Source organism: Pipistrellus hanaki (assembly GCF_964339955.1).
Source record: "Pipistrellus hanaki genome assembly, chromosome: 2".
Classification (NCBI taxonomy): domain Eukaryota; kingdom Metazoa; phylum Chordata; class Mammalia; order Chiroptera; family Vespertilionidae; genus Pipistrellus; species Pipistrellus hanaki.
Window position 1 is genome coordinate 116,997,485 of NC_140504.1, and position 26,908 is coordinate 117,024,392.

General features: G+C 41.2%; 2 protein-coding genes across 3 annotated transcripts in view; both read right to left on the reverse strand.

Moving 5' to 3' along the window:
* Window positions 1-26,908, reverse strand: part of LOC311618228 (histone-lysine N-methyltransferase SETMAR-like) — a 407,000-nt gene that overhangs the window by 76,824 nt on the left and 303,268 nt on the right. The window lies entirely within an intron of this gene.
* Window positions 1-26,908, reverse strand: part of SSR1 (signal sequence receptor subunit 1) — a 47,862-nt gene that overhangs the window by 8,217 nt on the left and 12,737 nt on the right. Inside the window, exons 7-9 of one of the 2 annotated variants that reach the window (XM_084875613.1) lie at window positions 26,624-26,717; window positions 18,013-18,076; window positions 475-1,256 (exon numbers count right to left, since the gene is read on the reverse strand). In XM_084875613.1, the coding sequence (XP_084731739.1) occupies window positions 1,232-1,256; window positions 18,013-18,076; window positions 26,624-26,717 (183 nt within the window). In that variant the 3' untranslated portion in view covers window positions 475-1,231. Of the gene's footprint in view, window positions 1-474; window positions 1,257-18,012; window positions 18,077-26,623; window positions 26,718-26,908 lie in introns of those variants that run through there. The other variant, XM_084875614.1, reaches the window with a different exon arrangement.

Consider the following 26,908-nt stretch of genomic DNA (forward strand, 5'->3'; position numbering starts at 1 on the left):
TGATGTGCACTCAAGTGTGACTAGTCACCTGACGGGAGAGCCGATGGTGCTCCCACCTTAAAATCATTTAGTGCCTCCCTTCCACCCAGCAGAGCTCGTCCCCACCCGACCCTGAGTCTCCAACCTTCAATCCACTGTGGGGCTGTCTGAGAGGCAGATTCCAGGGGTTGTCCCCCGAGATTCTGCTCTCAATGACTCTGCTCCACGTGGTTCACTGGCCACTCGTGAGCCATGCGCTCTCCACGGAACACATCTGCGCGTCCGTGTGTATCCTCTGTCAGCTGGACGGTTACCAGCTGCTTCTGGACAGCTCTCCTCTACTCACACACAATGTGCCTTTGCTCCTGCTCCTTTCTGGGCCTCTCCCATCTCTCTCCACAGTATGACAGTGACAAGCCCAACTACAGTGAAGACAGGGCCTGTCTGTGATTCCTCAGGGGCAGGCACTCCGCAAGAGACTCAGACTTGTTTGTAGGCCTTTCAATTACGTTTATTTCAGTCCAATTCAATGTAATGCAATGCAACGCAACTCAATGCATGTCAGAATAAAATAGCCCTGGGAGCCCATGGCAAGCTCCCACCTGCGGGAACCAGGCCTGATGGCCAAGGGCGGAAGGACCCACTCACTGATCAGGGTAATGGCGGCAGTCACAGGAAGGTTTGGTCTCGGCACTGAGCACCTCCTCCAGAGGCCCCCTGGATCGCTGCAGTTGCCCAAGGCTCTTTGAGGCCCCTCCCCACAGTCAGCCGGACCACTTCCTGAAGATGAACTGGAAACTACTAAGTATGTGTCGCAACCACCGTGTCACAGGGGCTCCCGAGTCACCTCACCCAGAGTCACTGTCTCCCAACCTCAGTCACCATCTGTGATGGGGTCACACAAGCTCAACTGAATGCACCTACAGGGGGGGCCGCAGGGTTCACCAGTCCTCTTGGGTGGGGATCCCCATCCCCATTCGACTGCTTGACTAAGGACTCTCGGCCGGAAACAGTGCACAACAGCTGTTATTCACAAGCCACAGCCCTGCCTCAGCCTCTCCCGGCGAGGCCGTCCAGCAGGAGCCCGCTGAGAACCCCGTGCCGTCCTGCTTCACCAGGAGCAAAACAGTGCAGGACGGCCAGCCTCCAGGAACCACGCACCACGGGACTTTCCTGTGGCAGCCTCAGGGAGTGCAGCCAGGCACCTGGAGACCAGGAGATGGCAGAGCTGCAGGAGGGTCTGATGTCAACGTCAGTGCGTCTCCCTCCTCCTGCGTCTGAAACAACAAAGGGAGAGAGTGAGCTCCCAGCAGCCTCAGGACAGCCCTAATTCACTCCCCTGCGCGGTGTGGGTGGCAGTGTGGCGGGAGGGACAGAGGCGCCAGCAGGGTGCTATGGAAAACACTGCATGCTGTCCTACGAGGCCCAGAATCTCCCCTCACTCCCCACTTCCTCCCCGGAAGAAACAAATGAAAACTCCAAGATTTGGGGTTTCAAGTTTCTAACTTAGTCTATTCTGTAGTTCCCAAAAGGGAGGATAACTATTGTGCCTCTCTGTCGGGTTTTAGTTAGACTGCCGTGCATTCATGGAGAATCTGGCATATAAAGAAATCCAAAAACTTAGCCGTTCTCGTGAACAGAGCAGGAAACACTAAGGACAAAGACTCATCTGGACAGATTTGGACGGTTTGCTTTGTAACTGAGTCAGCTCTCAAATATCTCACTCACTCTTTCATTCATTCAACAAATATTTGTGAAGCTGCCGCGTGTGTCCATGCTCATGGGACTCGCAGTCCAGTGGGGAAGACACACAACTATCACCAGAATTTAATCGAGTCCTTGTGAACAAGGACTAAGCCAAGCCCAAGGCATTATGGGAACAGACTCCGAATTGTGGCTCCTGGGGTGGGGGTCCTTAGAAAGCTTCCTTCAAAGAGGTGACAAGAAAACTGAGGTTGAAAAACTCAACAAGACCCCTCCTTTCCCAAGTCTCCAGTATCAACCACAATAAAGGGAGGGTCAGCAGCATCAGGTGCCTCTCCACTCGCTGCACTGAGAAGGGTTTGAATTACTGCCACATCGATCCCGCTGAAGAGACAGACTGTGAACCTAATCACAAGGAAATGCACACAAGCTCTAGCTGGCAACACTCTCAAAGCAACAGCCTGTACTGAACAACACTGGTGTCCGACTGAGGAAACCAGATTAAAGGGGCTAAGGAGACATGTTCGCACACACACAGCAGGGGCCAGGCGTGGCCCAGCACCAGGAGAAAGTAGCTGTGAGGGGTGTGGCCTGCAGATGACTGAACATTGCACTGAATTTGTTGATCTTGATAACTGGAATTTGGTTGTGCCAGAGACTGTTCTTAAGAGATCAACTCTGTTATATTCAGGGGCAAAGGGCCACATTGTCTGCAATTCACTTGCAAATAGATCAGAAAAAAATCTGTGTGTATATATGTGGCAAATGTTAATGATCTGGGTGAAGGTGAGGGGTGTAGGGAATATCTTTGTACTATTTTGCAACTTTTGAGTAAGTTTAAAGTTGTATCAAAATTAGCCGAAACCGGTTTGGCTCAGTGGATAGAGCGTCGGCCTGTGGACTGAAAGGTCCCATGTTTGATTCCGGTCAAGGGCATGTACCTTGGTTGCAGGCACATCCCCAGTAGGGGGTGTGCAAGAGGCAGCTGATCGATGATTCTCTCATCGATGTTTCTAACTCTCTATCCCTCTCTCTTCCTGTCTGTAAAAAAATCAATAAAATATATTTTTTTTAAAAAATTAAAGGTGACCCCCCAAATGGGATGCTCGACCAGCAGGTGAGGGCAGGGGGACACGTGATCCACGTAGGGAGGGAGGGCTGTGCAAGGGCGGGAATGGCAGCAGTGTGGGTGCACAGGGAACACGCCATTCGGCTGGGACACAGATCCGAGGCAGGCCTAGTGAGAAGTCAGGTTTGAGGTTCAGGGAGGCAAACAGCAGAGGTCTGGTCTTCGTCCTGCAGGCTGTGCAGCTGCTGATAGGCTGGATGTGGAGAGAGCGCACAGGAGCAGGCCAGGGCCACATGGAGGAGGTCACAGCAGCGCTTGCCGGCACAGGAACCTGGGTCCCAGCCAGCTCCACCCCCCCAGGCTGCGGCATTCGCCAAGCGCTCCCTTTACGTGTAAGACTGAGGGAGGGCTTCAGGACGAGGCCCAGCAGGGCGGTTGCAGGGCCGGGAGAGACTTGAGACTGCTGAGAGGTAGGATGGAAGACAACCTGTGAACAAGGCTTTTCCCATGGAAGTAGCCGCACCCAGTGAACACTGAGACAGCATTTCAGGGAAGGAAGATGCCCAGTCCCCATGTGTATTAGAGGGGCCTTGGTGACACTGGGTGTTTGGCTGGATGTGTCTGATCTCCCAGGAGAGGTTCAGGAGCTGTGGCTGAGTGCTAGACGGGAGGGACCATGGAGGCTGCTGCCTGTGTCCACATTCTGGGGTCTATTTCTTACTAGCTGGGTGAGCACAGGCAGGGAGTTTATTGTTTGTGCTTCTGCCCCCTGGTGGCCAGTGCATGTCATAGCAAGCGGTTGAGTGTCCTTAGCATATAATTAGCATATTCTGCTTTGATTGGTTGATGGCACTTAGCATATTAGGCTTTTATTACCTAAGATAATAAAAGGCTAATATGCAAATCAACTGAATGGCAGAATGACCAGTCGCTATAATGCGCACTGACCACAAAGGGGCAGATGCTCAACACAGGAGCTGCCCCCTGATGGTCAGTGCACTCCCACAGGGGGAGCATTGCTCAGCCAGAAACTAGGCTCACAGGCAGTGCTAAGGATGTCCAACTGCTGGGGAGCGAGCCTAAGCCATCAATTGGACATCCCCTGAGGTCTCCCAGACTGCAAGGCACAGGCTGGGCTGAGGGACCCCTCCCCCCCAAGTACATGAATTTTGTGCACCTGGCCTGTACCAATTCAATAAAATATGTAAGGTTTTATGTGACCAATTATCACAAGGAAGTTTATTTGGGTTCAAGAAAGAACTGACAGTTAGGCTAGCCAATAATGGGTTGGGCCACCCAGTTGGTGGAGGTGTCCTTAAGGAGCCCTGCACTGGTCAAGTAGCTGGATGGATGATTTCCAACTCTAATACCTTATGATGCTCCATGAAGTACGGGGAGCGGGGAGGGGGAGAGAGAGGAACACACCTTTTAAAAACAATTTCACAGTTCTAGAAAAAAAAAAAAGAGGTTGATGGTTTTCAGTTGGCTTTCAAGTAAATATTGCTTATGTAATGAGGAAAAGAAACATTCCTCAGAGAGAAAATTAGGTTATTCTGGGGTAGGCATTAAGATCAGTTTTTTTGTTTTGTTTTGTTTTGTTTTTTGTTCAGGTTTTTTCATGTGATGGTTTTTAAAATTCAACAAGACACGACATATAGAGGAGAAACCAAGATGGCGGCATAGGGTAGACACCTGAATGCAGCCTACCACAACAAATTTGAATTTAGAACTGAAAACAGGGGAAACATCACCCTGAAGAGCCGGACGGCTGGCTGAGAGGAGGCTCTACCATCTGGGAAGGAGAGAGAAGGCGCGCTGAACCTCAGGAACTGTGAAGGTGCGGAGAACTGTGCGCGCGAAAAGGCGGCCGCCAGACTTCGCTGCTGGCTTGCTTGCGGAGTGCGGAGAGGGCGGGCCGAGTTCACTCCTGGCTTACTCCCTGCGCGCGGAGAGGGCGGACAGCTAATGCGTGGCTGGCTTTCTTGTTCGGGAGGAAAACAGAACCACCCTATTGCGCTGATAGATGGCCCCAGACAGGGAGAGGCCAGACTGTTGGGCAGTGGGCAGAGATCTCTGGGAGGTGTGTGAAGCCAGTGGCCATTACTGCGGGACTCAGGAACCAGACCCTTGTAGGGAGGGGCTGAATAAAGCTTGTCTGCACCACCCGAGACTCCGCCCCATCCAAGCGGAGCAGAGAAGCCCTTCCAGTGACTAGCTTCCTCGTTCGCTGCCAATAGGACTCTCCTAGGGAGTGACAGACAGGAATCTAAAGCTTGTCTGCGCCTATACCAAAGAGGTGCGTGTGCCTGCAACCAATTGTGCAGGATTCAACAAAGCTTGTTTGTGCCACCCCGAGACTCTGCCTCATTCAAGCAGAATCCAGAAACCCTCCTAGCTGAGACACTTCTGATCCTCATAGCCAATTGGCTTGGAGATCAACGCTTCCCAGTGATACCAACAACAAGCAAGGCTTAACAACAAGACTGCACACACAGCCCACAAAGGGCTACAGCAAGACTGTCCACCTCAGGTAACTGGGAGGCCGACTCACTGAACCATATAGGACACCTTAGCACACAAAGCCACCCTACCAACTCAGGAAAGCTGTGAAAATGCCGAGACAAGGAAACAGATCACAAACGAAAGAAATGGAGAACAAGAAGCGACTGGATATAGAGTTCAAAACCACGCTTATAAGGTTTTTCAAGAATTTCCTAGAAAAGGCCGATAAAATAAATGAGACCTATGAGGATATGAAAATAGATCAACTAGAAATAAAGAATACATTGTCTGAAATAAAAAATATTATACAGAGTCCTAAAAAACAGAATGGAAAATTGCAAGAATCAAGTCAAAGATTTGGAACACAAAGAGCCAGAGGACACTCCTCTGTAGAAGCAAGAAGATAAGAGAATCCAGAAAGTTGAAGATAGTGTAAGAAACCTTTGGGACAATTTCAAACTAACTAACATCAGAATTATGGGGGTCCCAGAAGAAGAGAGAGAGCAAGACACCGAAAACATACTGAAAGAAATAGTGACAGAAAACTTCCCCCACCTGGGGAAAGAAATAGACTTGCAAGTCCAGGAACCACACAGAACTCCAAACAAAAGGAATCCAAAGAGGACCACACCAAGACACATCATAATTAAAATTCCAAGAGCAAAAGACAAAGAGAGAATATTAAAAGCAGCAAGAGCAAAGCAGGTAGTTACTTATAAAGGAGCACGCATACAATTGTCAGCTGATTTCTCAACAGAAACCATGCAGGCCAGACGGGAATGGCAAGAAATATTCAAGGTGATGAATAACAAGAACCTACAGCCAAAAATACTCTCCCCAGCAAAGCTATCACTCAGAATCGAAGGCCAGATAAAGAGCTTCACAAATAAAAAAAAGCTAAAAGAGTTCATCACAGCCAAACCAGAATTATATCAATTGCTGAAGGGTGTTCTTTAGGAAGAGGAAGAAGATATAGATAAAAATTATGATCAACAAATAGGTAACTATCAACAAGTGAAACTAAAAGCCAAGGGAATTAAAAAACATGATGAACAATATTAACTAATGAATATAATAGAATCCGAGATATGGAAGGGGAGTGGACTATTCTCAGGGAAAAGGGGAGTAGGGGGGTTCGGGAAGAGCATGAACAAAAACTGTGCACCTATGGATGAGGACAATGTGGGGTGGGGAAAGGGAAGAGGGTGGGCTGGGAACCTGGAGGAGGGGAGCAATGGAGGGGGGAAAAATGAGGAACATTTGTAATAATACGAACAATAAAGATTTATTTTTAAAAAATTCCAATAAAGGCCGAACGAGGCCAGCAATCAAGGCTGCTCTGGCCACTAGAGCTGGGAAAGCCCTTTAGCCCTCTCTCTCACACAGTCAAAAAAAAAAAAAAAGACACGACATTTAGTGAGGGCTTTATAAATATTCACTGAATATTAGTAATAACTATAATTACTATTGTCCCCATTTTAAAGATGAAGAAACAGGCTGAGACCATTTAGTAATTTGTCTAAGATTATCTTGCCAGTAAGTGGGCGAGTCTTGATTCAAACAAGTTCCAATTTCAACTGCAGTTAACCATCTTATTATATTGATGTCCAATGAAAATATTTTCTCAGTTCATCTAAAATAAACACACACACACACACACACACACACACACACACACACACACATGGATATGATGAAGGCGGAGCAGAGGCTCGGTGTCCTCTAAGACCATGCTTCTCCCAAGAGACAAGATGAATCCAGAGAACACACTGAGTGTGGTCAGCCAGCTCTAAGGTGACCCCAGCGGGGGGGGGGGGGGGGGGGGGGGGGGAGGGATTGTTCCCAGCATTCACCTTTCTACTGAAATGATCATTCAAATAACTTTGCCCAGATAATTTCTTCAAGTCTTAGCAAAAGCAGTATTTTTCACTTTAATTTGATGTGTACTTTTGGGGTAGGGGTGAAGTACAGCATACATAGGCTGATTGGAGCAGGTCGTTTGCTTTAGAAGTGAACCATTCCTAACAGACCTATCTTCCCAATCCTTTGGCACCTTTCTGCTAATGCCAACCTGCAGCCCTGGGAATGGGTTGTTCACTGCTGTACCACTCATGAGCAGCAGGGGGCACCAAAACATACTCATGCTAACAGGTATCTGGGAGCTTGGGAGTAATGGTTATTTATGCTTTTTTAAAAAAAATATATTTTATTGATTTTATACAGAGAGGAAGGGAGATAGAAAGCTAGAAACATCAATGAGAGTCATCGATCAGCTGCCTCTTGCACACCCCCTAATTGGGGATATGCCCGCAACCAAGGTACATGCCCTTGACCGGGATCGAACCCGGGTCCCTTCAGTCCCCAAGCCGACGCTCTATCCATTGAGCCAAACCAGTCTCGGCTATTTATGCTTTTAAAATGCCTTAGTTATCGTTTGGAGAATTCTTGCAGAGGAGTAATATTAGATTTAAAATTATGAAAATGAGCTTAGTTATTTCAACTTGGTATCATTCACTAAGCTTGTCATTATGAATTTAAGAGAAAAATGTTTAAGCTTACAATTCACTCACACTTCAGGAACTTTTCATTTTGAAGCTCTGGCTGTGCTTTCCTTATTGTGTCCCTTTTCTAGAACTCACCTAAGGGATGCACACTCACAGCAGCTCCATACTACCTCCTAGGTCGGTTCCTGTTTCGTTCTGGTAAGCACTTCCTAGTGGAGCTGCCAATGTACAGCCAAAGGGCCGCTGCAGCCGTTCATTCCCAAGGTGCAGCCCCTGTATGGGCCTGGAAGGTTGTGTCTACAGCAGAGATGGCAATTCAATCCCAGGCCTTCCATACTATTAGGCAGCATTAGTGTCACATGAAGGATCTGGAAAGACGGGCCTGTGTTCCAACCTCAAATTTGCCACTTAATAATTAGAGTGACTTTTAGTTATTTAACTTGGGTATTTAACTTCCTCATCTGCAAAACGGGTTGCATATCCACTTTACTGTATGGTTGTGATAATTAAATAATTCATATTGATTAACCATCTATCATGTGCCATGCATTGTTTTTAGACTTGCTGATCTGGTGACAAAGAAGACTGAATTCTTGCTGTTATGAAGCTTACATTTCCAGAGTGTGACAGGTAAGGAAAGAATAAGGAAGTTTCAGGCAGAGGTAAGGGTATAAGGACAATAGACAGAGTGCTGCGATGCAGGTGCTTGCCTTCGATGAGGGAAGCAGGTCAGGGAAGGCTAATGAATGGGCAAGAGATGATGTGGGGGCTGAGGGACTTACTGACGTGGCCAGGCCAGAGGGAAGCAGAGGGCCAGAGGCAGGTAAGGACCAGATTCTGGAGGACCTACAGGTGATGGTGGAGACTCCATGTTCACCCAAGTGAACAGGAGGCTGGGGAGGGTTCCCAGCCAGCAGTGGCTACAGATGGCTTACTAATTTTAAAAAGTAACAGATTGGAAGCTTGGGCTCCTTTAAGGAGAAATAATTTCAAGCATTTTCCAGTAATACTCTACCTTGATTTTTAAGGCTCAGGCAAATTTAATATATATATTTATTTCTTCTGTTATAAAATATACGTACATTACAAACATTTTGAAACGGAAAACAATCTACCATCTTGCTACAAAAACTGCTTTAGTGTTTTATATATGCCCTTTCAGATCTTGGGCAAATATCAATTTTACTTAATACTGAGCATTTTAAGCACGTAGAGAAGATATTTCAATGCTGGTCTCTAACATCACACAGTTAGAGACAACTCTCTGGCTGGCACAGCCCCTAATCAAGTTACTTTTCCCAGTTTAGTTCTACCACTTTAGATAAAACCTTGAAAAGAAGGAAAGTAAAGGCACTACTGACTCACTGAAACACAGGTGAGAAAATTAAGTCCAAGGCCCATCTCTGCTCACTTACAAATGTCTAAATGGTCAGAGTATGCAGTCTCCACATTAACTCTCAGTACAGGGGTGGGGGGTGTCTAATGAGCATCATCTGATGTCAACTAGCTGCCAGCCAAAGAACACGCAAACTCATCCTAAAGTATCTTTATTCTAAAACAAGACTGTTCCTTATACCCAAATTTTACATGCAGAGAATGTGTGAAACTTTTTACAAATTCAATGGGAAAATTAGTTAACTATTAGGAAGTTGAATACCTAAATTATCTTTTAGTTTCTGTTTTACTTTTTGCTTAATATTTTAGATTTCCTTTGTGCTTCTCATCTTTAAGGAGCGGGGAGGAGACGGGACACACACGACAACCTAGCAGTAACATGTGTTGACACTTAGGATCCTAACATTTTGTATTGCGCACAAGTACTTTGAAGACTGCCCTTTGTTAAGGGATATGTAAGAAAGATGCATTTGACAGCAGAGCAGTGATGAGTTTACAAAACAGGAAAGGCTGTGATTCCCAGATACTTCTAGAGCAGGGATACTTCTCAAAACTGCACAAGATTTTTATGGACTCACAGCCCTCCTTTCACAAAGTCCTAAAAGATAGCCAGATAACATTCTCAGTCAACAGCTAAACCTCACACTGCAGGAGCAAGTTCTGTCATAAGCAACTGGATTAAAACACACAGAGATCATGCCCCGCTGGCGTGTCTCAGTGGTTGAGCATTAACCTATGAACCAGGAGATCACTGTTCGATTCCTGAGGTTCGATTCCTGATCAGGGCACATGGCCAGGTTTCGGGCTCGATCCCATGGGGGTATGCAGGAGGCAGCCAATCAATGATTCTCCCTCATCATTGATGTTTCATCTCTCACTTCCTCTCCCTCTCTGAAACACACACATACATTTAGAGATCATATTTCAAGTATTCAAGCATTAGAATGAAAACAGCAAACCCTAGATTTTGAGAAAAATTTTATGTAAAAAGATAAATTTTGAACCAGATGTAAAAAATTAATATAAGACACTGTCTTATTTTTGGGGAAACAGGGTATTTTGCCTATAAAGAATGATTCTGGGTTTTTTTAAGTTCTTAAAATTGTTAGATTTTGAAGTGGCAAGAACTGAAAACTAATTCATAGCAGAGCTAAAAATTAGAAAGCATTTATTAAATACTTACAGTGAAGTCATAATACTTGGGGCTCTTTAAGATTCAATGTGGGATAAATAGGAGCCATGTTACTGAAGAATGCAAGAAGTTAGACTGGGGAGGTTTATGGAGGAAAATAAACATCTGTGATTTGATGGTTTGGGGTTACAATAGAAAATTTAAGTGAAAAGAATCGCAGACAGAATGGCACTAAAACAGTACTGGAGGTCTCAAACATTAGGACTAAGGAAATACAGTTAACAGATGAGGCCATGATGACCACCATGAAAACTCTGTCAAGGCTGTTACAGAGCGGGAGGAAGCCTGAGTTGGGATAGTCAGAAAAGAGGAGTTTCGTGAGAGCAGGTCATAGAAGCTAAGGGGAATTTGAAGGATGGTGGTCGCTGGGTTATGTGCACAAGTTAAGCTGGAGAACTGAGATTAAAGAAGGCTGGCCAGTGGGGAGCCATGAGATCCCAAGAGTACATTTTGGGGGACAGGAGCTAAATTGAAGAAAGTTTAAAAGATCAAAAGCCTGGAGAGGAAAAGGAAAGGGATTGCTTAGGATATATTTTTACAAAGAGGAAAACAAAACAGAAAAACAGGAGTAAGAGAATCATGCAAAAGATTCAAGACAGGAATGTTTTGTAAAGGTGGACACAGCAGGAAAGCAGCCAGATGAGAGGGTGATAGGCAAGGAGGTGCACAACTGAAGGTCAAGTCTCTCAAGAACCTGGAAGATGGTGGTGGTCAGTGAGAGTGGCGCACGCTTGTATAGACAGTAGTTAGCACTGTCTTCACTGTGCAGACATGACCAAGACCCGACATGTACATGGCATCTCCTTAAAACCAGCCCCGTCGTCACATGTGAAAAGCCACTGTAGTGGTTTCAGAGAGTAATTCAAGGCAGGGGCTTTGGTGTAAACCAGATTAAGTGTTATCCAGGTGGGTTCAAATAAGATCAAAGACAAGTGAAACCAATGTCATACCATGCGGAGTGATCCTGCCGCCACTGTTCTGGAAGACAGCTCAGGACCAGCAGTCTACAGCCGGTCTAGATTTACTTTCCCTTTAGTGAACAGTGCCATCAGCTCTTAGGGACAAATTTACAAATACATGATATTAATTTTAGCCATGAAAAGTTAACAATTATGAACAGTATGAAATATTAAATGCAAGACCTTATAATACATATGACTCTAATAATAAACCCAGGGGAGTTCAAGGGCAGAGAACTAGTCTCACATGTGTGGAGGGGGTGATGGCAACAAATCTTTTCAAGAGAGCCACTGTTGAGTATTTATAAATGTAGCTTGACTTTGAGCAGTTCCAGATAGATGTCTACCTCAGAGAAAATAATCAAGCAAATTCCAAATGATGCAACCAGAACTAAGTATATTTTGTGCGTTAATGTGAATGTGCTTCCAAACGAAGTGTACACATACCTTTTTCAAACTAAGGTGGAGAAGTCAATGCACCAAACCTGCAGTGGGGGTACCTCTGGTCTCCTGGAGGGTGTTTCATCATGGATAAGAAGTTACCTACCCTGTTTCCCCGAAAATAAGACAGTGTCTTATATCAATTTTTTCTCCCAAAGTTGCGCTAGGTCTTATTTTCAGGGGATGTCTTATCTTTCCATGCGCTAGGTCTTATTTTCGGGGAAACACGGTAGGGTAGTTGTGAGGACTGAATGAGAATGCATTTGGAAGAGTAGAGCAGAGGCCTGATATCCATCAGCTCAATCCAAACACTATTCCTGTTGAAAACATTTCTCACACTGCTTTCTAAACGCCTTCAGAGCTGGAGCACCTATATGACAATGTGACTGGGATGGGAGACCACACAAACAGATTCTGAAAAACAATATGTAAGTCTTTTTTGTTCATTGAGTGGCTTAGAGTTTAAATCTGAAAGAAATTCTAAGTCCCAAAAATGGAAATACTGGGAAACACGTAGCCTCTCCAAGTCTTATTACTCTGGTTCATTAGTAAGTGAATCAGAACTACCTACATTTCATGTTCATCTTAAGACTTTTACTCTGTAGTTTAAAAAAGAATGCTGTTTACTGTAATTTTTCTACACAATAGAATTTAACTATCCCCCCACATCTAAGTCCAAAAAGTACCATGTGCACTTCCTTCCCTTCCCAAGCTTCACAGAATGCTGTGCCAACCCTGCCCCCACAGCAGAGGCAGCCGTCACTCACACGGCTTCCTTTGCTGTGGACAATGTGCTAAGCACCAAAACTGAAGCTCAAAGAGGTTATTTGCCTCCAACTTAGAGAAGGGGGCTGGGACTTTGAGCCCAGGAAGACTGACATGAGTCCATTCTAATCCTTAGTTCATTTTTTTTTCTGAGTAAACTAGATTTAAGGAAGAATCACTTAACATTGAGAGGAGGGGGCTGGGACTTTGAGCCCAGGAAGACTGACATGAGTCCATTCTAATCCTTAGTTCATTTTTTTTTCTGAGTAAACTAGATTTAAGGAAGAATCACTTAACATTGTAGGTAACAGAGTAAATTTGGAACTGACACTTGAATTGTCTCTCAATTTTACAAGCATACATCAAAACTCTAGAGATGAGCTGCCTTCTGAAGATCACTGTTGTTTAGAGGCCAGGACTGACTACATTCTAATCCCCAAGCTGGCATACCACATCACCTCTCTATGCAACATCACAGAACTACCAATGGGACTGGATTATCACCAAGAATATTTCTCTACACAATGCCATGGAAATGTGGCTTGTGAAAACTTGGCCCACATTTTATTTTTTTGAACACCTTATGACAGGTTTCCACCTGAAAATCATGAACTAGAACCTGGGAATAAAAAGCAAAGATAAAAGCTCACAGCCCAGCAGGAGATCAACATGTCAACAAGATGATAGGTTGTCATGGATACCACACAGAAATCTATGTAAGGAACAGCAGGAGAATAAGAAAAGCCCTCGTCATATCATCTTCAGTTGTAATATATGAACTTAACCTGTAATCCCAGTTCTATAATTAGTTGGTTGTATAACCCAACAAATACTTACTTCCCTCTCATCTCTAATATGAGAATGTATCTTTCAACCCTTTACAACTTGAAAATACAATCAAACTAGAAAATCTATTTTGATGAAAATATTTTTAAAGGCTATTTCTTTAAATCAAGGGGACATTTAAAGAGATATTATTGTCAGAGATTAAGTAGGGCATATGTGGAAAACTAAATTATCATATAAAAATGCATTATCAAATTAAAAAAAATTATACATACATACCACAACATTAACAGACAAATCAATTTTAACAGCTCAGAAGACTCTGGGGTTTGTTTTGGAGATGAGTGGCACTCGTGCACTACTGTACGAGTGTGTATATATAGTATACACAGTGGGGTTATTTGAACTTATTGCTGGAATCTGGAAAACCAAGTATTTTAAGCTGCCCAAATGCTTGGTTTTATAAAATTTCCTTCTGAAACACAGTAAAGGGTAAAGAACATGTGTTTTAGAATAAGACAGCTCTGAATCCATATTCAGTGTGTAACCTCAAGCAAGCTACTCAAACTGATTTTGGTTTTTCCACCTGTAAAATGAGAACAGTTATCAGCTTGCTTCAGTGAACTGTTGTGAAGGTTTATGAGATGAATGAAAGTCCCAACAGAAAACAGTGCATGACTGATGTTTAATAAATGAGCTCCTTTCTGTCTTAAAAAAAAAAAGGCAGCTAAACGGTACCTATACCATAGCACTGCACCTTGCTCCTCACTAAGCTGAAGATCTAATTCAAAGTAGGATATCTCTCTATATAAAAGCCCAGTGACCAGAATGTGGAACGACCAGAACTGGTAGTTATGACGCACACTGCAGCAGAGTTTGATCTGGGCCCTGATCAGGGGGCAGGGCAAGCCGGCCAACCATCTGAGGCCCCTCCCCACCACTGGCCCAGTCCAATGGACCCCCATTGGGACAGGCTGGCCAGACCCCGCCCGTGCAAAAATTCATGCACTAGGGTTCTAGTTACTTAATAAAATCAGAATAAATTTATTAATTTTACAACTATAAATGATGCTCTCCCAAACTGTGGTTATTTCAAGTGTATCAGGAAGTATTTCTTTTGTTGTTCTTTTTTAATTCTCATCTGAGAATATCTTTCCATTGATTTTCGGAGTGGAAGAGAGAGGGAAAGACAGGGAGAAATATCAATGTGAGAGAAACACATTAATTGGCTGCTTCCTGCACAAGCCTCAATGAGGACGCAGCTGGGGAGGAGCGAGCCTGCAACTGAGGTACATGCCCTTGACCAGAATTGAACCCAGGACCCTTTAACCCGCAGGCTGATGCTCTATCCACTGAGCCAAACTGGCTAGGGCAGAAAGTTTTTTAAAATTTAACCTAACATCTAATTTTTAAAAAATATATTTTATTGATTTTTTTTTTTACAGAGAGGAAGGAGGATAGAAAGTTAGAAACATCGATGAGAGAGAAACATCGATCACTGCCTCCTGCACACCCACTGGGGATGTGCCCACAACCAAGGTACATGGCCTTGACCGGAATCGAACCTGGGACCTTTCAGTCCACAAACTGACACTCTATCCACTGAACCAAACCGGTTTCGGCCTAACATCTAATTTTGAAACTGAAATACTGAAAAATCAAGGGTGTAACCTATCAAAACCTGATGAGAGATGATGCATAATGCTGAGTTCATGGTTAAAAAAAGAAAAATCACATTATTTAAATGTACTAAACAAGTAAATTTTTCTTCATACCAAGGGTATGGATATCATTGTATCACAAAAGATAAATGCTTTAAGAGCCTTGCATATTATATTACATTTATCTACTACTGTAGCTCCAAAATAACTCAAGTCATTAAGTCCAAGTTTTGACATCACATTACCACCACTTACTTCTCCCGAACAGAGCCAAAATACAATTACAGGCTGATGCATTGCAAATACACCTTTAAGGCAGTGGCTTTTAAATATATATATTTAAAATCTAAATTTGTCTTTTCCTATCAAAGTCACTATGATCTGAAGCTTATTTAAAATTAAAACATCAGCTCTGACTAGTTTGGCTCACTGGTATGTAAGAGTGTTGGCCTACGGACTGAGGGGTCCCAGGTTCGATTCCGGTCGGGGGGATGTACCTCAGGTGCGGGCACATCCCCACTGTGTGGTGTGCAAGAGGCAGCTGATCGATGTTTCTAACTCCCTATCCTTCTCCTTTCCTCTCAGTAGAGAATCAATAAAATATATTTAAAAAATAAATAAAAATTAAATTAAATGAAAAACATCCTAAAATTTAGTCAAGGCTTCTTTCCTTGTGATGTCTGTTTTCCTCAGGTTTCTACCTGGGAGGTCCCATTTCCCTTCCCCACTCCAACACCTTAGAGGGCAGGAATAGTTTTAAAAGTCATTTGCTATTGATATCCATGAAATGAATGATGAAGCTATACAACCAAAGCAAGATCCACACTTTATAAACACATATTCTCACATATCTGAATTGATACACAAGATTCTTAGTTCATTTTACAGATTCTGAAACCAAATTGTTTAAATGGTAAATTCTGAAACCATGGTTAATGTAGCAAATGAATATTTCAAAACAAACAAAAACTTCATCCAAATATTTACATTTAAAAAATAGACTACTTATTAAGTGTGCTTGAACAAACCATGTGTGGAATTGAATTCCATTTATTACAGAGTTAGTTCCTGCTAAACACTTACTGATACTAGAGAAAGACCCCCCCTCCCCCCAGCACCTGAGTTTTCAAGTGTTCCTATGCTAAAAAAAAAAAAAAAATAAAACATGGCAAATAATTTCTGAGGTATGAACCTGAACCTCAGAAATAGAGAGGCTAGTATGTAAGGCAAATTATTTAGAGGTTAGAAGGGGTGGCACCTGGCAGTCAGTGTGGCTTTGCCACTGTCTCAGCATTACCAGGTTGTTGATAAAATTCTCTACTAGAGGTCACTTAAATTCTGTAATCACACCTCACTGCATTATGTTCTAATAGTTTCACAAACTTGGGACACTCACAAAAATATCTGGGAATACATTCCTTGAGAAGACGGAAGGGCCTCCTTATTACATTTAACAAAAAAAACCATGCAGTCTCTTAATGTTCATAGAGTTTTTTCAAAATAAACTGATTATTTAGCCCAATTAAAAACTTAAAACACTTTATATTACAGGTATAGAAGTTTATAGTGCAGCAATGCCAACCTTCACCCCTACTTGCAACATGATTAATAACTATACAATGACTTCTATTTTGTCATTGACTTTGGCTCCGATGTTTAAATACTTAAAACAACTTGGAAAGATTTTGTGTGTGTGTTTTGTCTCTTTTCATTGTTTTGTGTGGGCATGGGTACAGGTGGGGAGTGGTCAGTTCATTATAATGAAGACAATCAGGAATTGAACAGCCACTAAAATTTCACATACCATTTCCTTACAAAATATACATGGAAGAATATGGCTTAACGATAGAGGGGAAAAGCCTCTTATTTGTTCATTTTATTATACATTAACCTTTATCCAGTCTGACAATAATGCCAAACTTAATTTAATACCTAGGGCAAGAGTAACTCTCTAAGTGAATTTTACAAATTCCGATTTCATTTTGGTTTTTAGATACTGAGTGCTTCAAGTTTGGAATTCTTAAGATAAACTAAAAAAAAAAAAAGGTTGTATCAACAACCAAAATCCCCAAAAGAGTATATAAAAAACAACTGATTAACCATCTAAAAAAATACCTAACTAAATTTTCTTAAATTAGAATTGAAATATATCTCTGCCCTTATAAACTGGCCTTTTGCAGTCTGTAGTCAAGGCAACTTTTCTTAAGTAAAATACTTCTACTAAGGAGAGACAAATGATCTCTTCAAAAAAATAACTAAATAGGTCTAAAATCATTCCAAAGCTATCCTTTGGGTAAGAAATAGAACAATAATGGTTAACACAACAATTCATTTTCCACAAGGACACCATTTTCTTTCTGATAAAAAAAGAGAGTGAGGTGGATTTTATACACCAAAATCAGCAGAATTTTCATGTTTCACAATTTTGTTGCTAGAGATCCCTTGAACTCATTTGGGCAGTGTTCTGAAGGTGCATATTACAGTAAACAGCAGCAAAATACCAAAATAACTCTATTGCTAAAAAGCCGCTGCTCCTGCTTGTGCCTTTAGAATACTAGTTGTAAAACAGCAATGATGACAACCAAATGCTAATTTGTTCTATCAACTGGGATCCTAAGGACGAAACAAGTTATTTTCTTTAAACAGTCCAACATAGGACATCTATAATATTAGATAAATATGGACTTCGGGGAGAAAATACGTATTGAAAATGTCAACAAGAAAGGCAATTAATATATTCAGTATTCTAAAGGCATGCTTCAGGGAGTTCAACGATGATTCTGGTAAGACCAACTGCTCACACACACACACACACACACACACACACACACACATAGATTTTAATGGTTAAAAAAAAAACAAATTTGTTACTTTAGAAAAATGAATGCAGTGCACGTTCAAAAATATTATCGCCACAGACTCTGATTGCTCAGTCCACACACAAGTAGTAGTTGCTTCTATGGTGACATGGCTTCTCTGCACTAATTCCCATCAGGCCGAAAAACATTAGGGCAGGTTAAGTAAAGACTGAATTGTTGCACAAAGGAACATTTACTCATCAGATCCCACTGATCTCTTCTGTGCCCGCTTCCTGGGCAACCTTCTTGGTGAAGCTTTATCTGCAAGAAAAGAGAAAGTTTGAATTTGCCTATTATAGATATGCTAGATTCAAAAGACATTTAAAAAAAGCATTTCCCTTCAACTTTACAATTAAGTTCAAAAAACAAACATACGTGCAAAAATATGCCATCTAGTAATAAATGCCTCTTATCTAGTTTAGGTATTTTAACTAACCTTCAAAAGCTAACTGAATTAAAACAAAATTTTTGCAATTAGGGTGGGAAAAGATACAATCTTAGTTACTGTAACACAGAAGCCGCCATGCAGAATCTTGAATTCTACAACTTAACATGATTATGCGTGCATAAGTAAACACTTTGGAAATAGTGCAAAATGTATGAAATGTGCAGCTCAAAAATATTTATATTGATTACAAGATTAAAGACAGTATTTACAAATGCAGCCATGCAGTTGGCAATTTCATAGAATTACCTGGAATAAGCAGTAGAAAATTATGATAGGATATCAATATCATAATTTTGATATTAAGACCATCCTACACACATACTGGTACACATTATGCTTTTCCTTTTTTCTATTTATATATTATGTTAAGAGTCTTACTGGGGACTATCAAATAAAAATAAATTGGTAGTGAGTTTCTTCTACTTTCAGTAAGAATCATCTTTAAGTTTCTTTAAAAAAAAAAAAAGGAAGGGCTTAATTCTCTCTGACCATTGTGGCTTCTTATTTTGTAGGAGCACTTTTCAAATTAGGAAGATAAGCTCTCTTTGTGGAATAAATAATTATTTTTCCAGGTTTTTGTTTGTTTGTTTGTTTGTTTGTTTTTAAATGAAGGACTGGAAAAAGATGTTTTCACCAAAGTATGGGGTTCATTTGTAAGCATTTCATGAACAAGGGTATGAAAAATATAATGTGCCTAAAAGATATTAATTTTATTTTCCAAAATTACTAGACCATGCCTATATTTTAAAAATACATAATAGATTTTTATTAAGCATATTTAGAAACTAAAAATCCTTTTTAAAAATCTGCTTAAGCGCTAATGATTCAAATATTAAGACTAAGTCTACATGTCACATGAAAACCCACATTTATTAGATCTTAGTAATGTTATTTAAGGGATTCAACTTATCTAAAACTGAGCATAGAAGTATTTTTCTGATGAAGATAGCCTACAACTTTCATCAGATTTTCAAAAAGGTTAGACTAAGAACTACAGCCTTTATATAACTGACCAATTTCCAAGCAATTAAAAAAATAAATAATATGCCGAATATAATTTGAGGATTCAAAAAGTACTTTAAAATCTAATAGTCGTCTGTGTGAATATTGCTGTTACTAAGCAGATGTGAAGTGGTGATCACAGACTTCAACAATTTCAAATACTTGCAGCAGGTTTTTAAATACGGGAATGCATAGAACAAGCCTTTATCACCTGCCTATGTAGCATATAAGTTAGGAAGCAGACAAATGAGAAACAGTAAGAGCATTCTGGAGTCACCAATCTTTTGGAAAAATGGCTCCTAATATCTCAATAACTCAGAGAGTGGCATTTTATTTCAGCAAAGAACAATGTGTATAATGATGCTTTTCAGCCCAACCTCCCACTTACCATCTCCCCAAACCCTAAAAAAACTTAAAAAGTAACACTATATCTCCCTGCAACCCTTTTCATTTTTAGATGACAAAGGTAAAATTTTAGTGAAACTTATTAGTAACAAATCAAGAAAAAACTTATTAGCAATAAATTAAAATTGTTCCAAAGTACCCTTCCTTCGTTTACATTCTCATGAGTGAGACAGACGAGTAAAAGCTCCTGCCAAGTTAAATATTGGCCTCTTATATGTCCTGCTCTTTATATCACCCCTCTTTCTAAAAGTAATTCCTCAAAGCTTGAGGCACCTTCCAGACAGACCTCCTGCTCCATGACTCTTTATTTTTTTTTATTTTTCCCATTCTATCCTCAAATATGCAAAGTCTATTTTCAGAAGAAATGACTATTTTGCCTTGGCCAGTGTGGCTCAGTTGGTTGAGGGTCCTCGCACGTACCAAAAGGTCTCAGGTTCAATTTTGGGTCAAGGCACATGCCTATGCTTGATTTCCAGTAGTGGGTATGCAGGAGGCAGTCAATTAATGTCTCCCTCTCTCTTCCCCTTCCTCCCGCTCTAAAACAAAATATATATACATTTTTAAAAAATAATAAATGGCTATTTTTCCTAAATTACCTGTAATTTGGCTCAACTCCTTTACTCTTAAGAAAACCATGTTTAAGAAGGTGGTTCTCAAAATGTGGTCCGCACCAGCAGCCTCAAAAATCACCTAAGAACTTATATATGCAAATTCTTAGGTCTTATCTAAGACCTACTCAATTGGAAACTCTAGGGGTGAGGCTCATCAAGTTTAACAAGCAGTCTAGGTGATTCTGATGAATGTGCAGTTTAAGAATTACTGCTGTAAGAAATAAAGTACAAGAGGAAAAAAACCCAAGCTTATAAAATTAAATAAAAATACTGTTATAGTTTAATTGAAAACCTATACTAATAAAAGGGTAATAAGCGGGGAAGGGAAGCTGCCCGTAACCACGGTCCTGGGTGCCTGTGGCTGGCCAGAGAGGGAGGGAAGCCCAGATCCTGGTTGCCTGCAGCCGACCAGAGGAGGCAAGCCTGGGTCCTGGGTTTGGGGGCTGAAGCAGAGGTGGTTATGGGTGATCATACAGGCAGGCGAGCAGTTAGGGGCATCAGGCAGATGAGCAGTTAGAAGCCAGAGGTCCCAGATTGCGAAAGGGATGTCCTGGGTTGCAAGAGTGTACAGGCCGGGCTGAGGGAACCCCCCCACCCCGTGCATGAATTTTGTGTACCAAGCCTCTAGTATCAATATACAATTGATTTGAAAAATATGTATTTTCTATTTCAGTTCACAGAATGGGCCTAGAAACAATGTCACCCAGTATGAATGCCATTTCTAGTATCCAGGGATCCTTGGAAAAACAGAATCATGACCAGCTCCATGCTTAGAGTATTAAGGGATCATTAAAAGATCAAAAGAGGCAATTCAAAAAGGCAGCCAGAAGCCAAAACTAACAATTTGAACATCAAAAAGAATATAGTTGTTCTGCCAGTGTACTCAGTGGTTAGAGTGCCAGCTTGTGGACTACAGGGCCTTGGGTACAATTCCTAGTCAAGACACATACCTTGGTTGCAGGTTCCCCAGCCATGGTAAAGGGTGTGGGGGAGGCAACTGATTTATGTGTCTCTCTCACGTTGATGTTTCCCTCTCTCTCATGTCCATGTGTGTGTGTGTCTCTCTCCTCCTCCTCCTCCCCCTTCTCTCTTTTTAGAAATCAATGGAAAAAAATATCCTCGGCTCAGGATTTAAAAAAAGAATACGGTTAACACAGCAATTCTATGAAAATCTGAATTTAATTTAGCATTTATCCTTTTTCAATAGGAACTGTTTTAAGGTAACCAAACAGTTTCAGTTGATTAGGGAAAGCTCTATGTACTTTAAAAAAGAATGATAGTAGCCGAAACCGGTTTGGCTCAGTGGTAGAGCATCAGTCTGCGGACTGAAAGGTCCCGGGTTCGATTCCGGTCAAGGGCATGTACATTGGCTGCGGGCACATCCCCGGTAGGGAGTGTGCAGGAGGCAGCAGGTCGATGTTTCTCTCTCATCGACGTTTCTGGCTCTCTCTCTCTCTCCCTTCCTCTCTGTAAAAAATCAATAAAATATATATTTAAAAAAAAAAAAAAAGAATGATAGTAAGTAAAAAGTCAAAGAAATTTCCATTGAAAATTATCACCACCTCTGGCACATTGATTCATGAGAGGATTATCAACTGGTGAATATTTAGAGAATTGGAAATCTGTGTGATGCCAAAGTGACACCCCACAATAACATTAAGGCTGAAAGCAAGAAACACCTCACCTTCACCCTAATTTACTGCTCTTAAGTTATCAGCACTAATGATGGTACATGTTACTTGATGTGATGCAGAAGTACTCATGAGTTATGATGTATGCCAATGATTTTCAACTGGAGTGATGCAAGAATTTTTAAAACATGCAATACCTGACTACTTAGTCAGGGGCACTGACCTCTTTTCCCTTAGTCTATCAAATAAACAAATGACAACAGCCAACACAACAACTACCACCAGTGGGAATGAATCAAAATTATACCTATGTATTTTGTCAGATAGGCAAAAAGTATTTTTTGGTATGTCGCAGCAGTTTTTTAATTAATTAGTTTATGTGTGTTATGAGATGAAAAAGGTGAAAATCGCTTTAGTATGCTATTAGCCAGAAAGACGAACTTAAGTCTAACCAAGCCTAATCTTCCAGATTAAATAAAGTTTAGATCAAGACACCAGGAAAAAAAAAACAACCTGGCAAATCTTTTTAGAGCCTTATTACTCAACTAGAGGCCTGGTGCACAAAATCTGTGCACTGGGTGGGGGGGGGGGGTCCCCTCATTCCAGCCTGTGCTGTCTCGCAGTCTGGGAGCCCTTGGGGGATGTCCGACTGCTATGGAGGCAGGAGAGGCTCCTGCCAATGCCACTGTGCTTGCCAGCTGTGAGCCCAGCTTCTGGCTGAGCAGTGCTCCCCCTGTGGGAGTGCACTGACCACCAGAGGGCAGCTCCTGCGTTGACCACCAGAGGGCAGCTCCTGCGTTGTGCATTTGCCCCCTGATGGTCAGTGCGTCACAGCGACGAATGTGAGAGCGCTCAGACCAGGGTGAGGGACCCTACCAGTACACAATCGGGAGCTGGGGAGGGATGCAGGAGGTTGGCCAGCTGGAGAGGGACCATGTCTGGCCAGTCTCATTCAGTCCCAATCGTCCGGACCCCAGCAGCCAGCTAACCTACCTGTCGGAGTGCCTGCCCCCTGGTGGTCAGTGCACATCATAGCAAGTGGTTGAGTGGTCTTAGCATATTACATTTTGATTGGTTGAACAGCCGACCAGCCAACTGGGTTACCCGGCCACTTAGCTATTAGGCCTTTATTATATAGGATGAATGTAATCAATGGGTCACGTGGAAGTTTGTTAGAAACACCAATACTTCAGCCTCACTCTAAAGCAGCTGAATCCAAACCCGAATCATAACAAGATTTTCAAGTGATTTGTATGCAATGTTCTACAAGGCAAGTGGCCAATCTCTTGAACTGCTGTAAATTAAAAGGGACTCAAGGGATATATCAACCAGATACAATGTATCATCCTACATTGAGAAAAAAAAAGTTATAAGGGATGTTTTGAGACAATTTAAGAAATTTCAATATGGACTGGTTATTACATATATTAAAACAAAAATTTAAATAAAACAGTTGTTTCTGACAGAAAAATAACATTTCTTTGCAAAATTAAGTATTTTAGAGGTACTGTATGTTGGACAAAAAAGGGGCTCTGTAATAAATCTAACCCCCAGTAACCTTACAGGATGATCTGATAAAAAATTTCTAACCAGGAAGGTCCTGCCTCAAGCCTATAACTTCCCCGGTAAAAGATTATCTTTGCCTTAAGTAAGCCCTATCCATTGTTGTTTTTTTGGTGCACGTTTGAAATGCCCCCTTTTCAGACTCCTTAGGAATGTAACCACTCTCAAAATAGCACATCATCTTATTACCTATCCTGTAATCAAATCAGAGAGATTTCCCTGCCTTGCTTTCTCCCATGTTCAAATAATCTTCCTATGCTCCCTCCTTAATTTGAAATGTGTAAGGGAAACTGAAAACTGTATATTCTGGGAGCACTTAGATCTTCCTTCCTGGCATACTGTCCAGTTTGGCTCAAACTCTTAAAAACATCAAACTCATGTAGCGAGCAATCAAACTCATGAACTGCCAGTCAAACTCCCAAGGGGACACTTTGCATATTAGCCTTTTATATATACAGATGATAGCTAAAAGATATCATCATATCTCTAATTGCAAAGTATGTTATATTGAGAGTTCCATGGGCTCTTTACATTCAACAGATCTAATCCAAATTCATCTCTCCCCATGCATTAGTGTTCCTTTTCCTGTATTACCTAACATTAACAGGATCATCTTCCACCCAGCTGCCTAAGCTACGAGTACGCTTTCATGCCTCCTCCCTTAGACATCCAAACAATCACCAAAAGCCAGGTCTGCTCCACTTCTGAAATATCTTTCTACTCACTTATACTCCTATCACTAACTACCTTAGTGTAGGCCCTATTGATTTCTTACTTAAAAAAAAAATAAATTATCCTCTAATAACTTCTGCTTGCTAGCTATCCTCCACAAAACTATCATTTTCTTTTAAGACAAATTTTTTATTTCTCAGCTTTAAAATATCTGATGGCTATTTTTTTAAAAATATATTTAAAATTTTTTTTTTTTACAGAGAGGAAGAGAGAGAGAGAGAGAGTTAGAAATATCAATGAGAGAGAATCATCGATCAGCTGCCTCTTGCACACCCCCTACTGGGGATGTGCCCACAACCAAGGTACATGCCCTTGACCGGAATCGAACCCGGGACCCTTCAGTCCACAGGCCAACATTCTATCCACTGAGCCAAACCGGTTTCAGCTGATGGCTATTTTTTACTTAAAAAGAAAAGTCAAAAGTCCTTAGCATAACACATAAAACCTTGAAGACATCTTCTCACCCAACTTTTCAAAACTCTAGTCAAATGCCAACCCCTTCTGTGAATGATTTTCCCACTCTCCTACTGGAAGACCCTCTTGTGCTCCTATTACTTCATACCCATTTTTAAGTAAAGCAACTACCATGTTGTCATTGTTTCAATAGAAAGCTCACTGAATAATATGCAAATAATTAGGAAAACAATTCAATTTGTAAACAAAATAATCTGTAAACCAAGGAAGAACTTGAACAGTCAATTCACAGGAAAAGAAATACTAAGTGGTAAATAAATATGTGTAAAGAAGCTAAATCTCATTCTTAATTGCAATAAAAAAAAAGATACTGTTTCACCATTAACACACTTGAAAATGATAAGTGAGGAGAAGCACACACTATAGCACAATGGCGAGAATATAAATTGGCATTATGTTTTGGTAAGGAAGCGAGATATGTTCCTTAAAAATTAAAATGCACATAATTTTAGACCTAACTATTCTACTTTTAAGTAATTATCCCTGTGGGGAGTGGGAGGAATGGGTGAAGGGTGTTAAAAAGTACAACCTTCCAGCCTGACCAGTGTAGCTCAGTGATTGAGCATCATCCTATGAACCAGGAGGTCACAGTTCAATTCCCAGTCAGGGCACATGTCCCAGTTTTCAGGCCTGATCCCTGGTATGAAGCATGCAGGAGATAGCTGATCAACAATTCTCTCATCATTGGTGTTTTTATCTCTCTCTCTTCCTCTCCCTTCCTCTCTGAAATCAGTAAAAATATATATATTTTAAAAAAATACCCAAAGCATGAAAAGTCAGATTGTCTAACAGTGTGAGAAATATAATGCCATTTGTACAAAACCAACAGTCAACAGACATATATGTTGATATATGTATAGAAAATACTTAAAATAACATGTAAGTGCCAATTACTTAGGAAAAATGGGATCAGTGGATCCAGGTGGTATCAACTTTTCACTTCCATATTATTTATTTTTTACAAGGCCCTATTACTGTTTTTAAAAACCTATTTTTATTGACATTTTTACATGTGTTTGTATTGAGAGGAAGAGAGAGAGGAAGAGAGATAGAAACATCAATAATGAGAGAGAATCGTTGATTGGTTACCTCCTACACACATACTGAGGATTAAGCCCACAACCTGGACATGTGTCCTGACAGGGAACCGTACCGTCACCTCCTAGTTCACAGTTAACTACTGAGCCATGCCTCATGGGCCCTATTACTTCTATGTTCTTTTATAAAAATTAACCCTTTGCACTCTGAACCATTCTGGACATTGGCTACCAGCTACTCGACACTACTTTGCGGCGGAAACGTGCGTTGAATTAACTCAATTCCCCGTAATCACTAATAAACTGCAATGTCCCCCCTGAGAGGGGACATCCGAGTGATATGCTAGAATTCCGATGTCCCCTGAGAGGGGACAGCGGAGTGCAAAGGGTTAATATTCTAAATAACTGCATATGTAGTAATGAAACTGAAATACATCTGTTAGGGAAACTATCATGCAGTATTTTAGTTTTAGTTTTTTCAAACTATTCTGGGTAGTAGTAGTTAGCAGTTCTTCCAACAAATTTAGTGCTAAGAAACTGTTACATTACTCATTAAGCTTATTGCAAAGTGGACCCCCCCAAAACATAGCAAACACCATTAACAATTATTCACCTCACCTCTTCTACTTTGCACTGAAGCAATAGGAAAGAAAAGAGACATGAAAAAGATTAGAAATATAGAGAATTACACATTTGTATATAAACTGCAGATTTGGAAGCATTCCTAAATTAAGAACTACACAGAATAAAATTTTAAAGCATTCATTAAACATATACTAAATTCTATACAAGTACTGGAAAAGACAATTGTTAATTAGCACTGACCAAGCACTTGTGCGAAATCTAAAATATTTAATTTCCATTTAAGAGAAAAAGTTCCCATTCACGTTAGTAAGAGTACTTACTGATCTGATTCAAAGTTTCCTGAGGAATCCAACTCATGTCAACGTCATTCTGACTTGTTGTACCCATCTCTACTTTCTGTACAGGTCTCTTGCGCTAGGAGAACAAAAAAACAGTGCTGTAAAAAAGTTTCATTATACTGTTTACTCTGACTTTAAAGAGACCTATCAAGCTACTTAAATATCTTAAGAAATATGTTCTCTTCTAGTTTTAAAACCTACTCCTATTCAAGTTTTTATTAATCAGAGGGGGAAAAACATGTCTAGCACCAATTATAAAAAATAAAT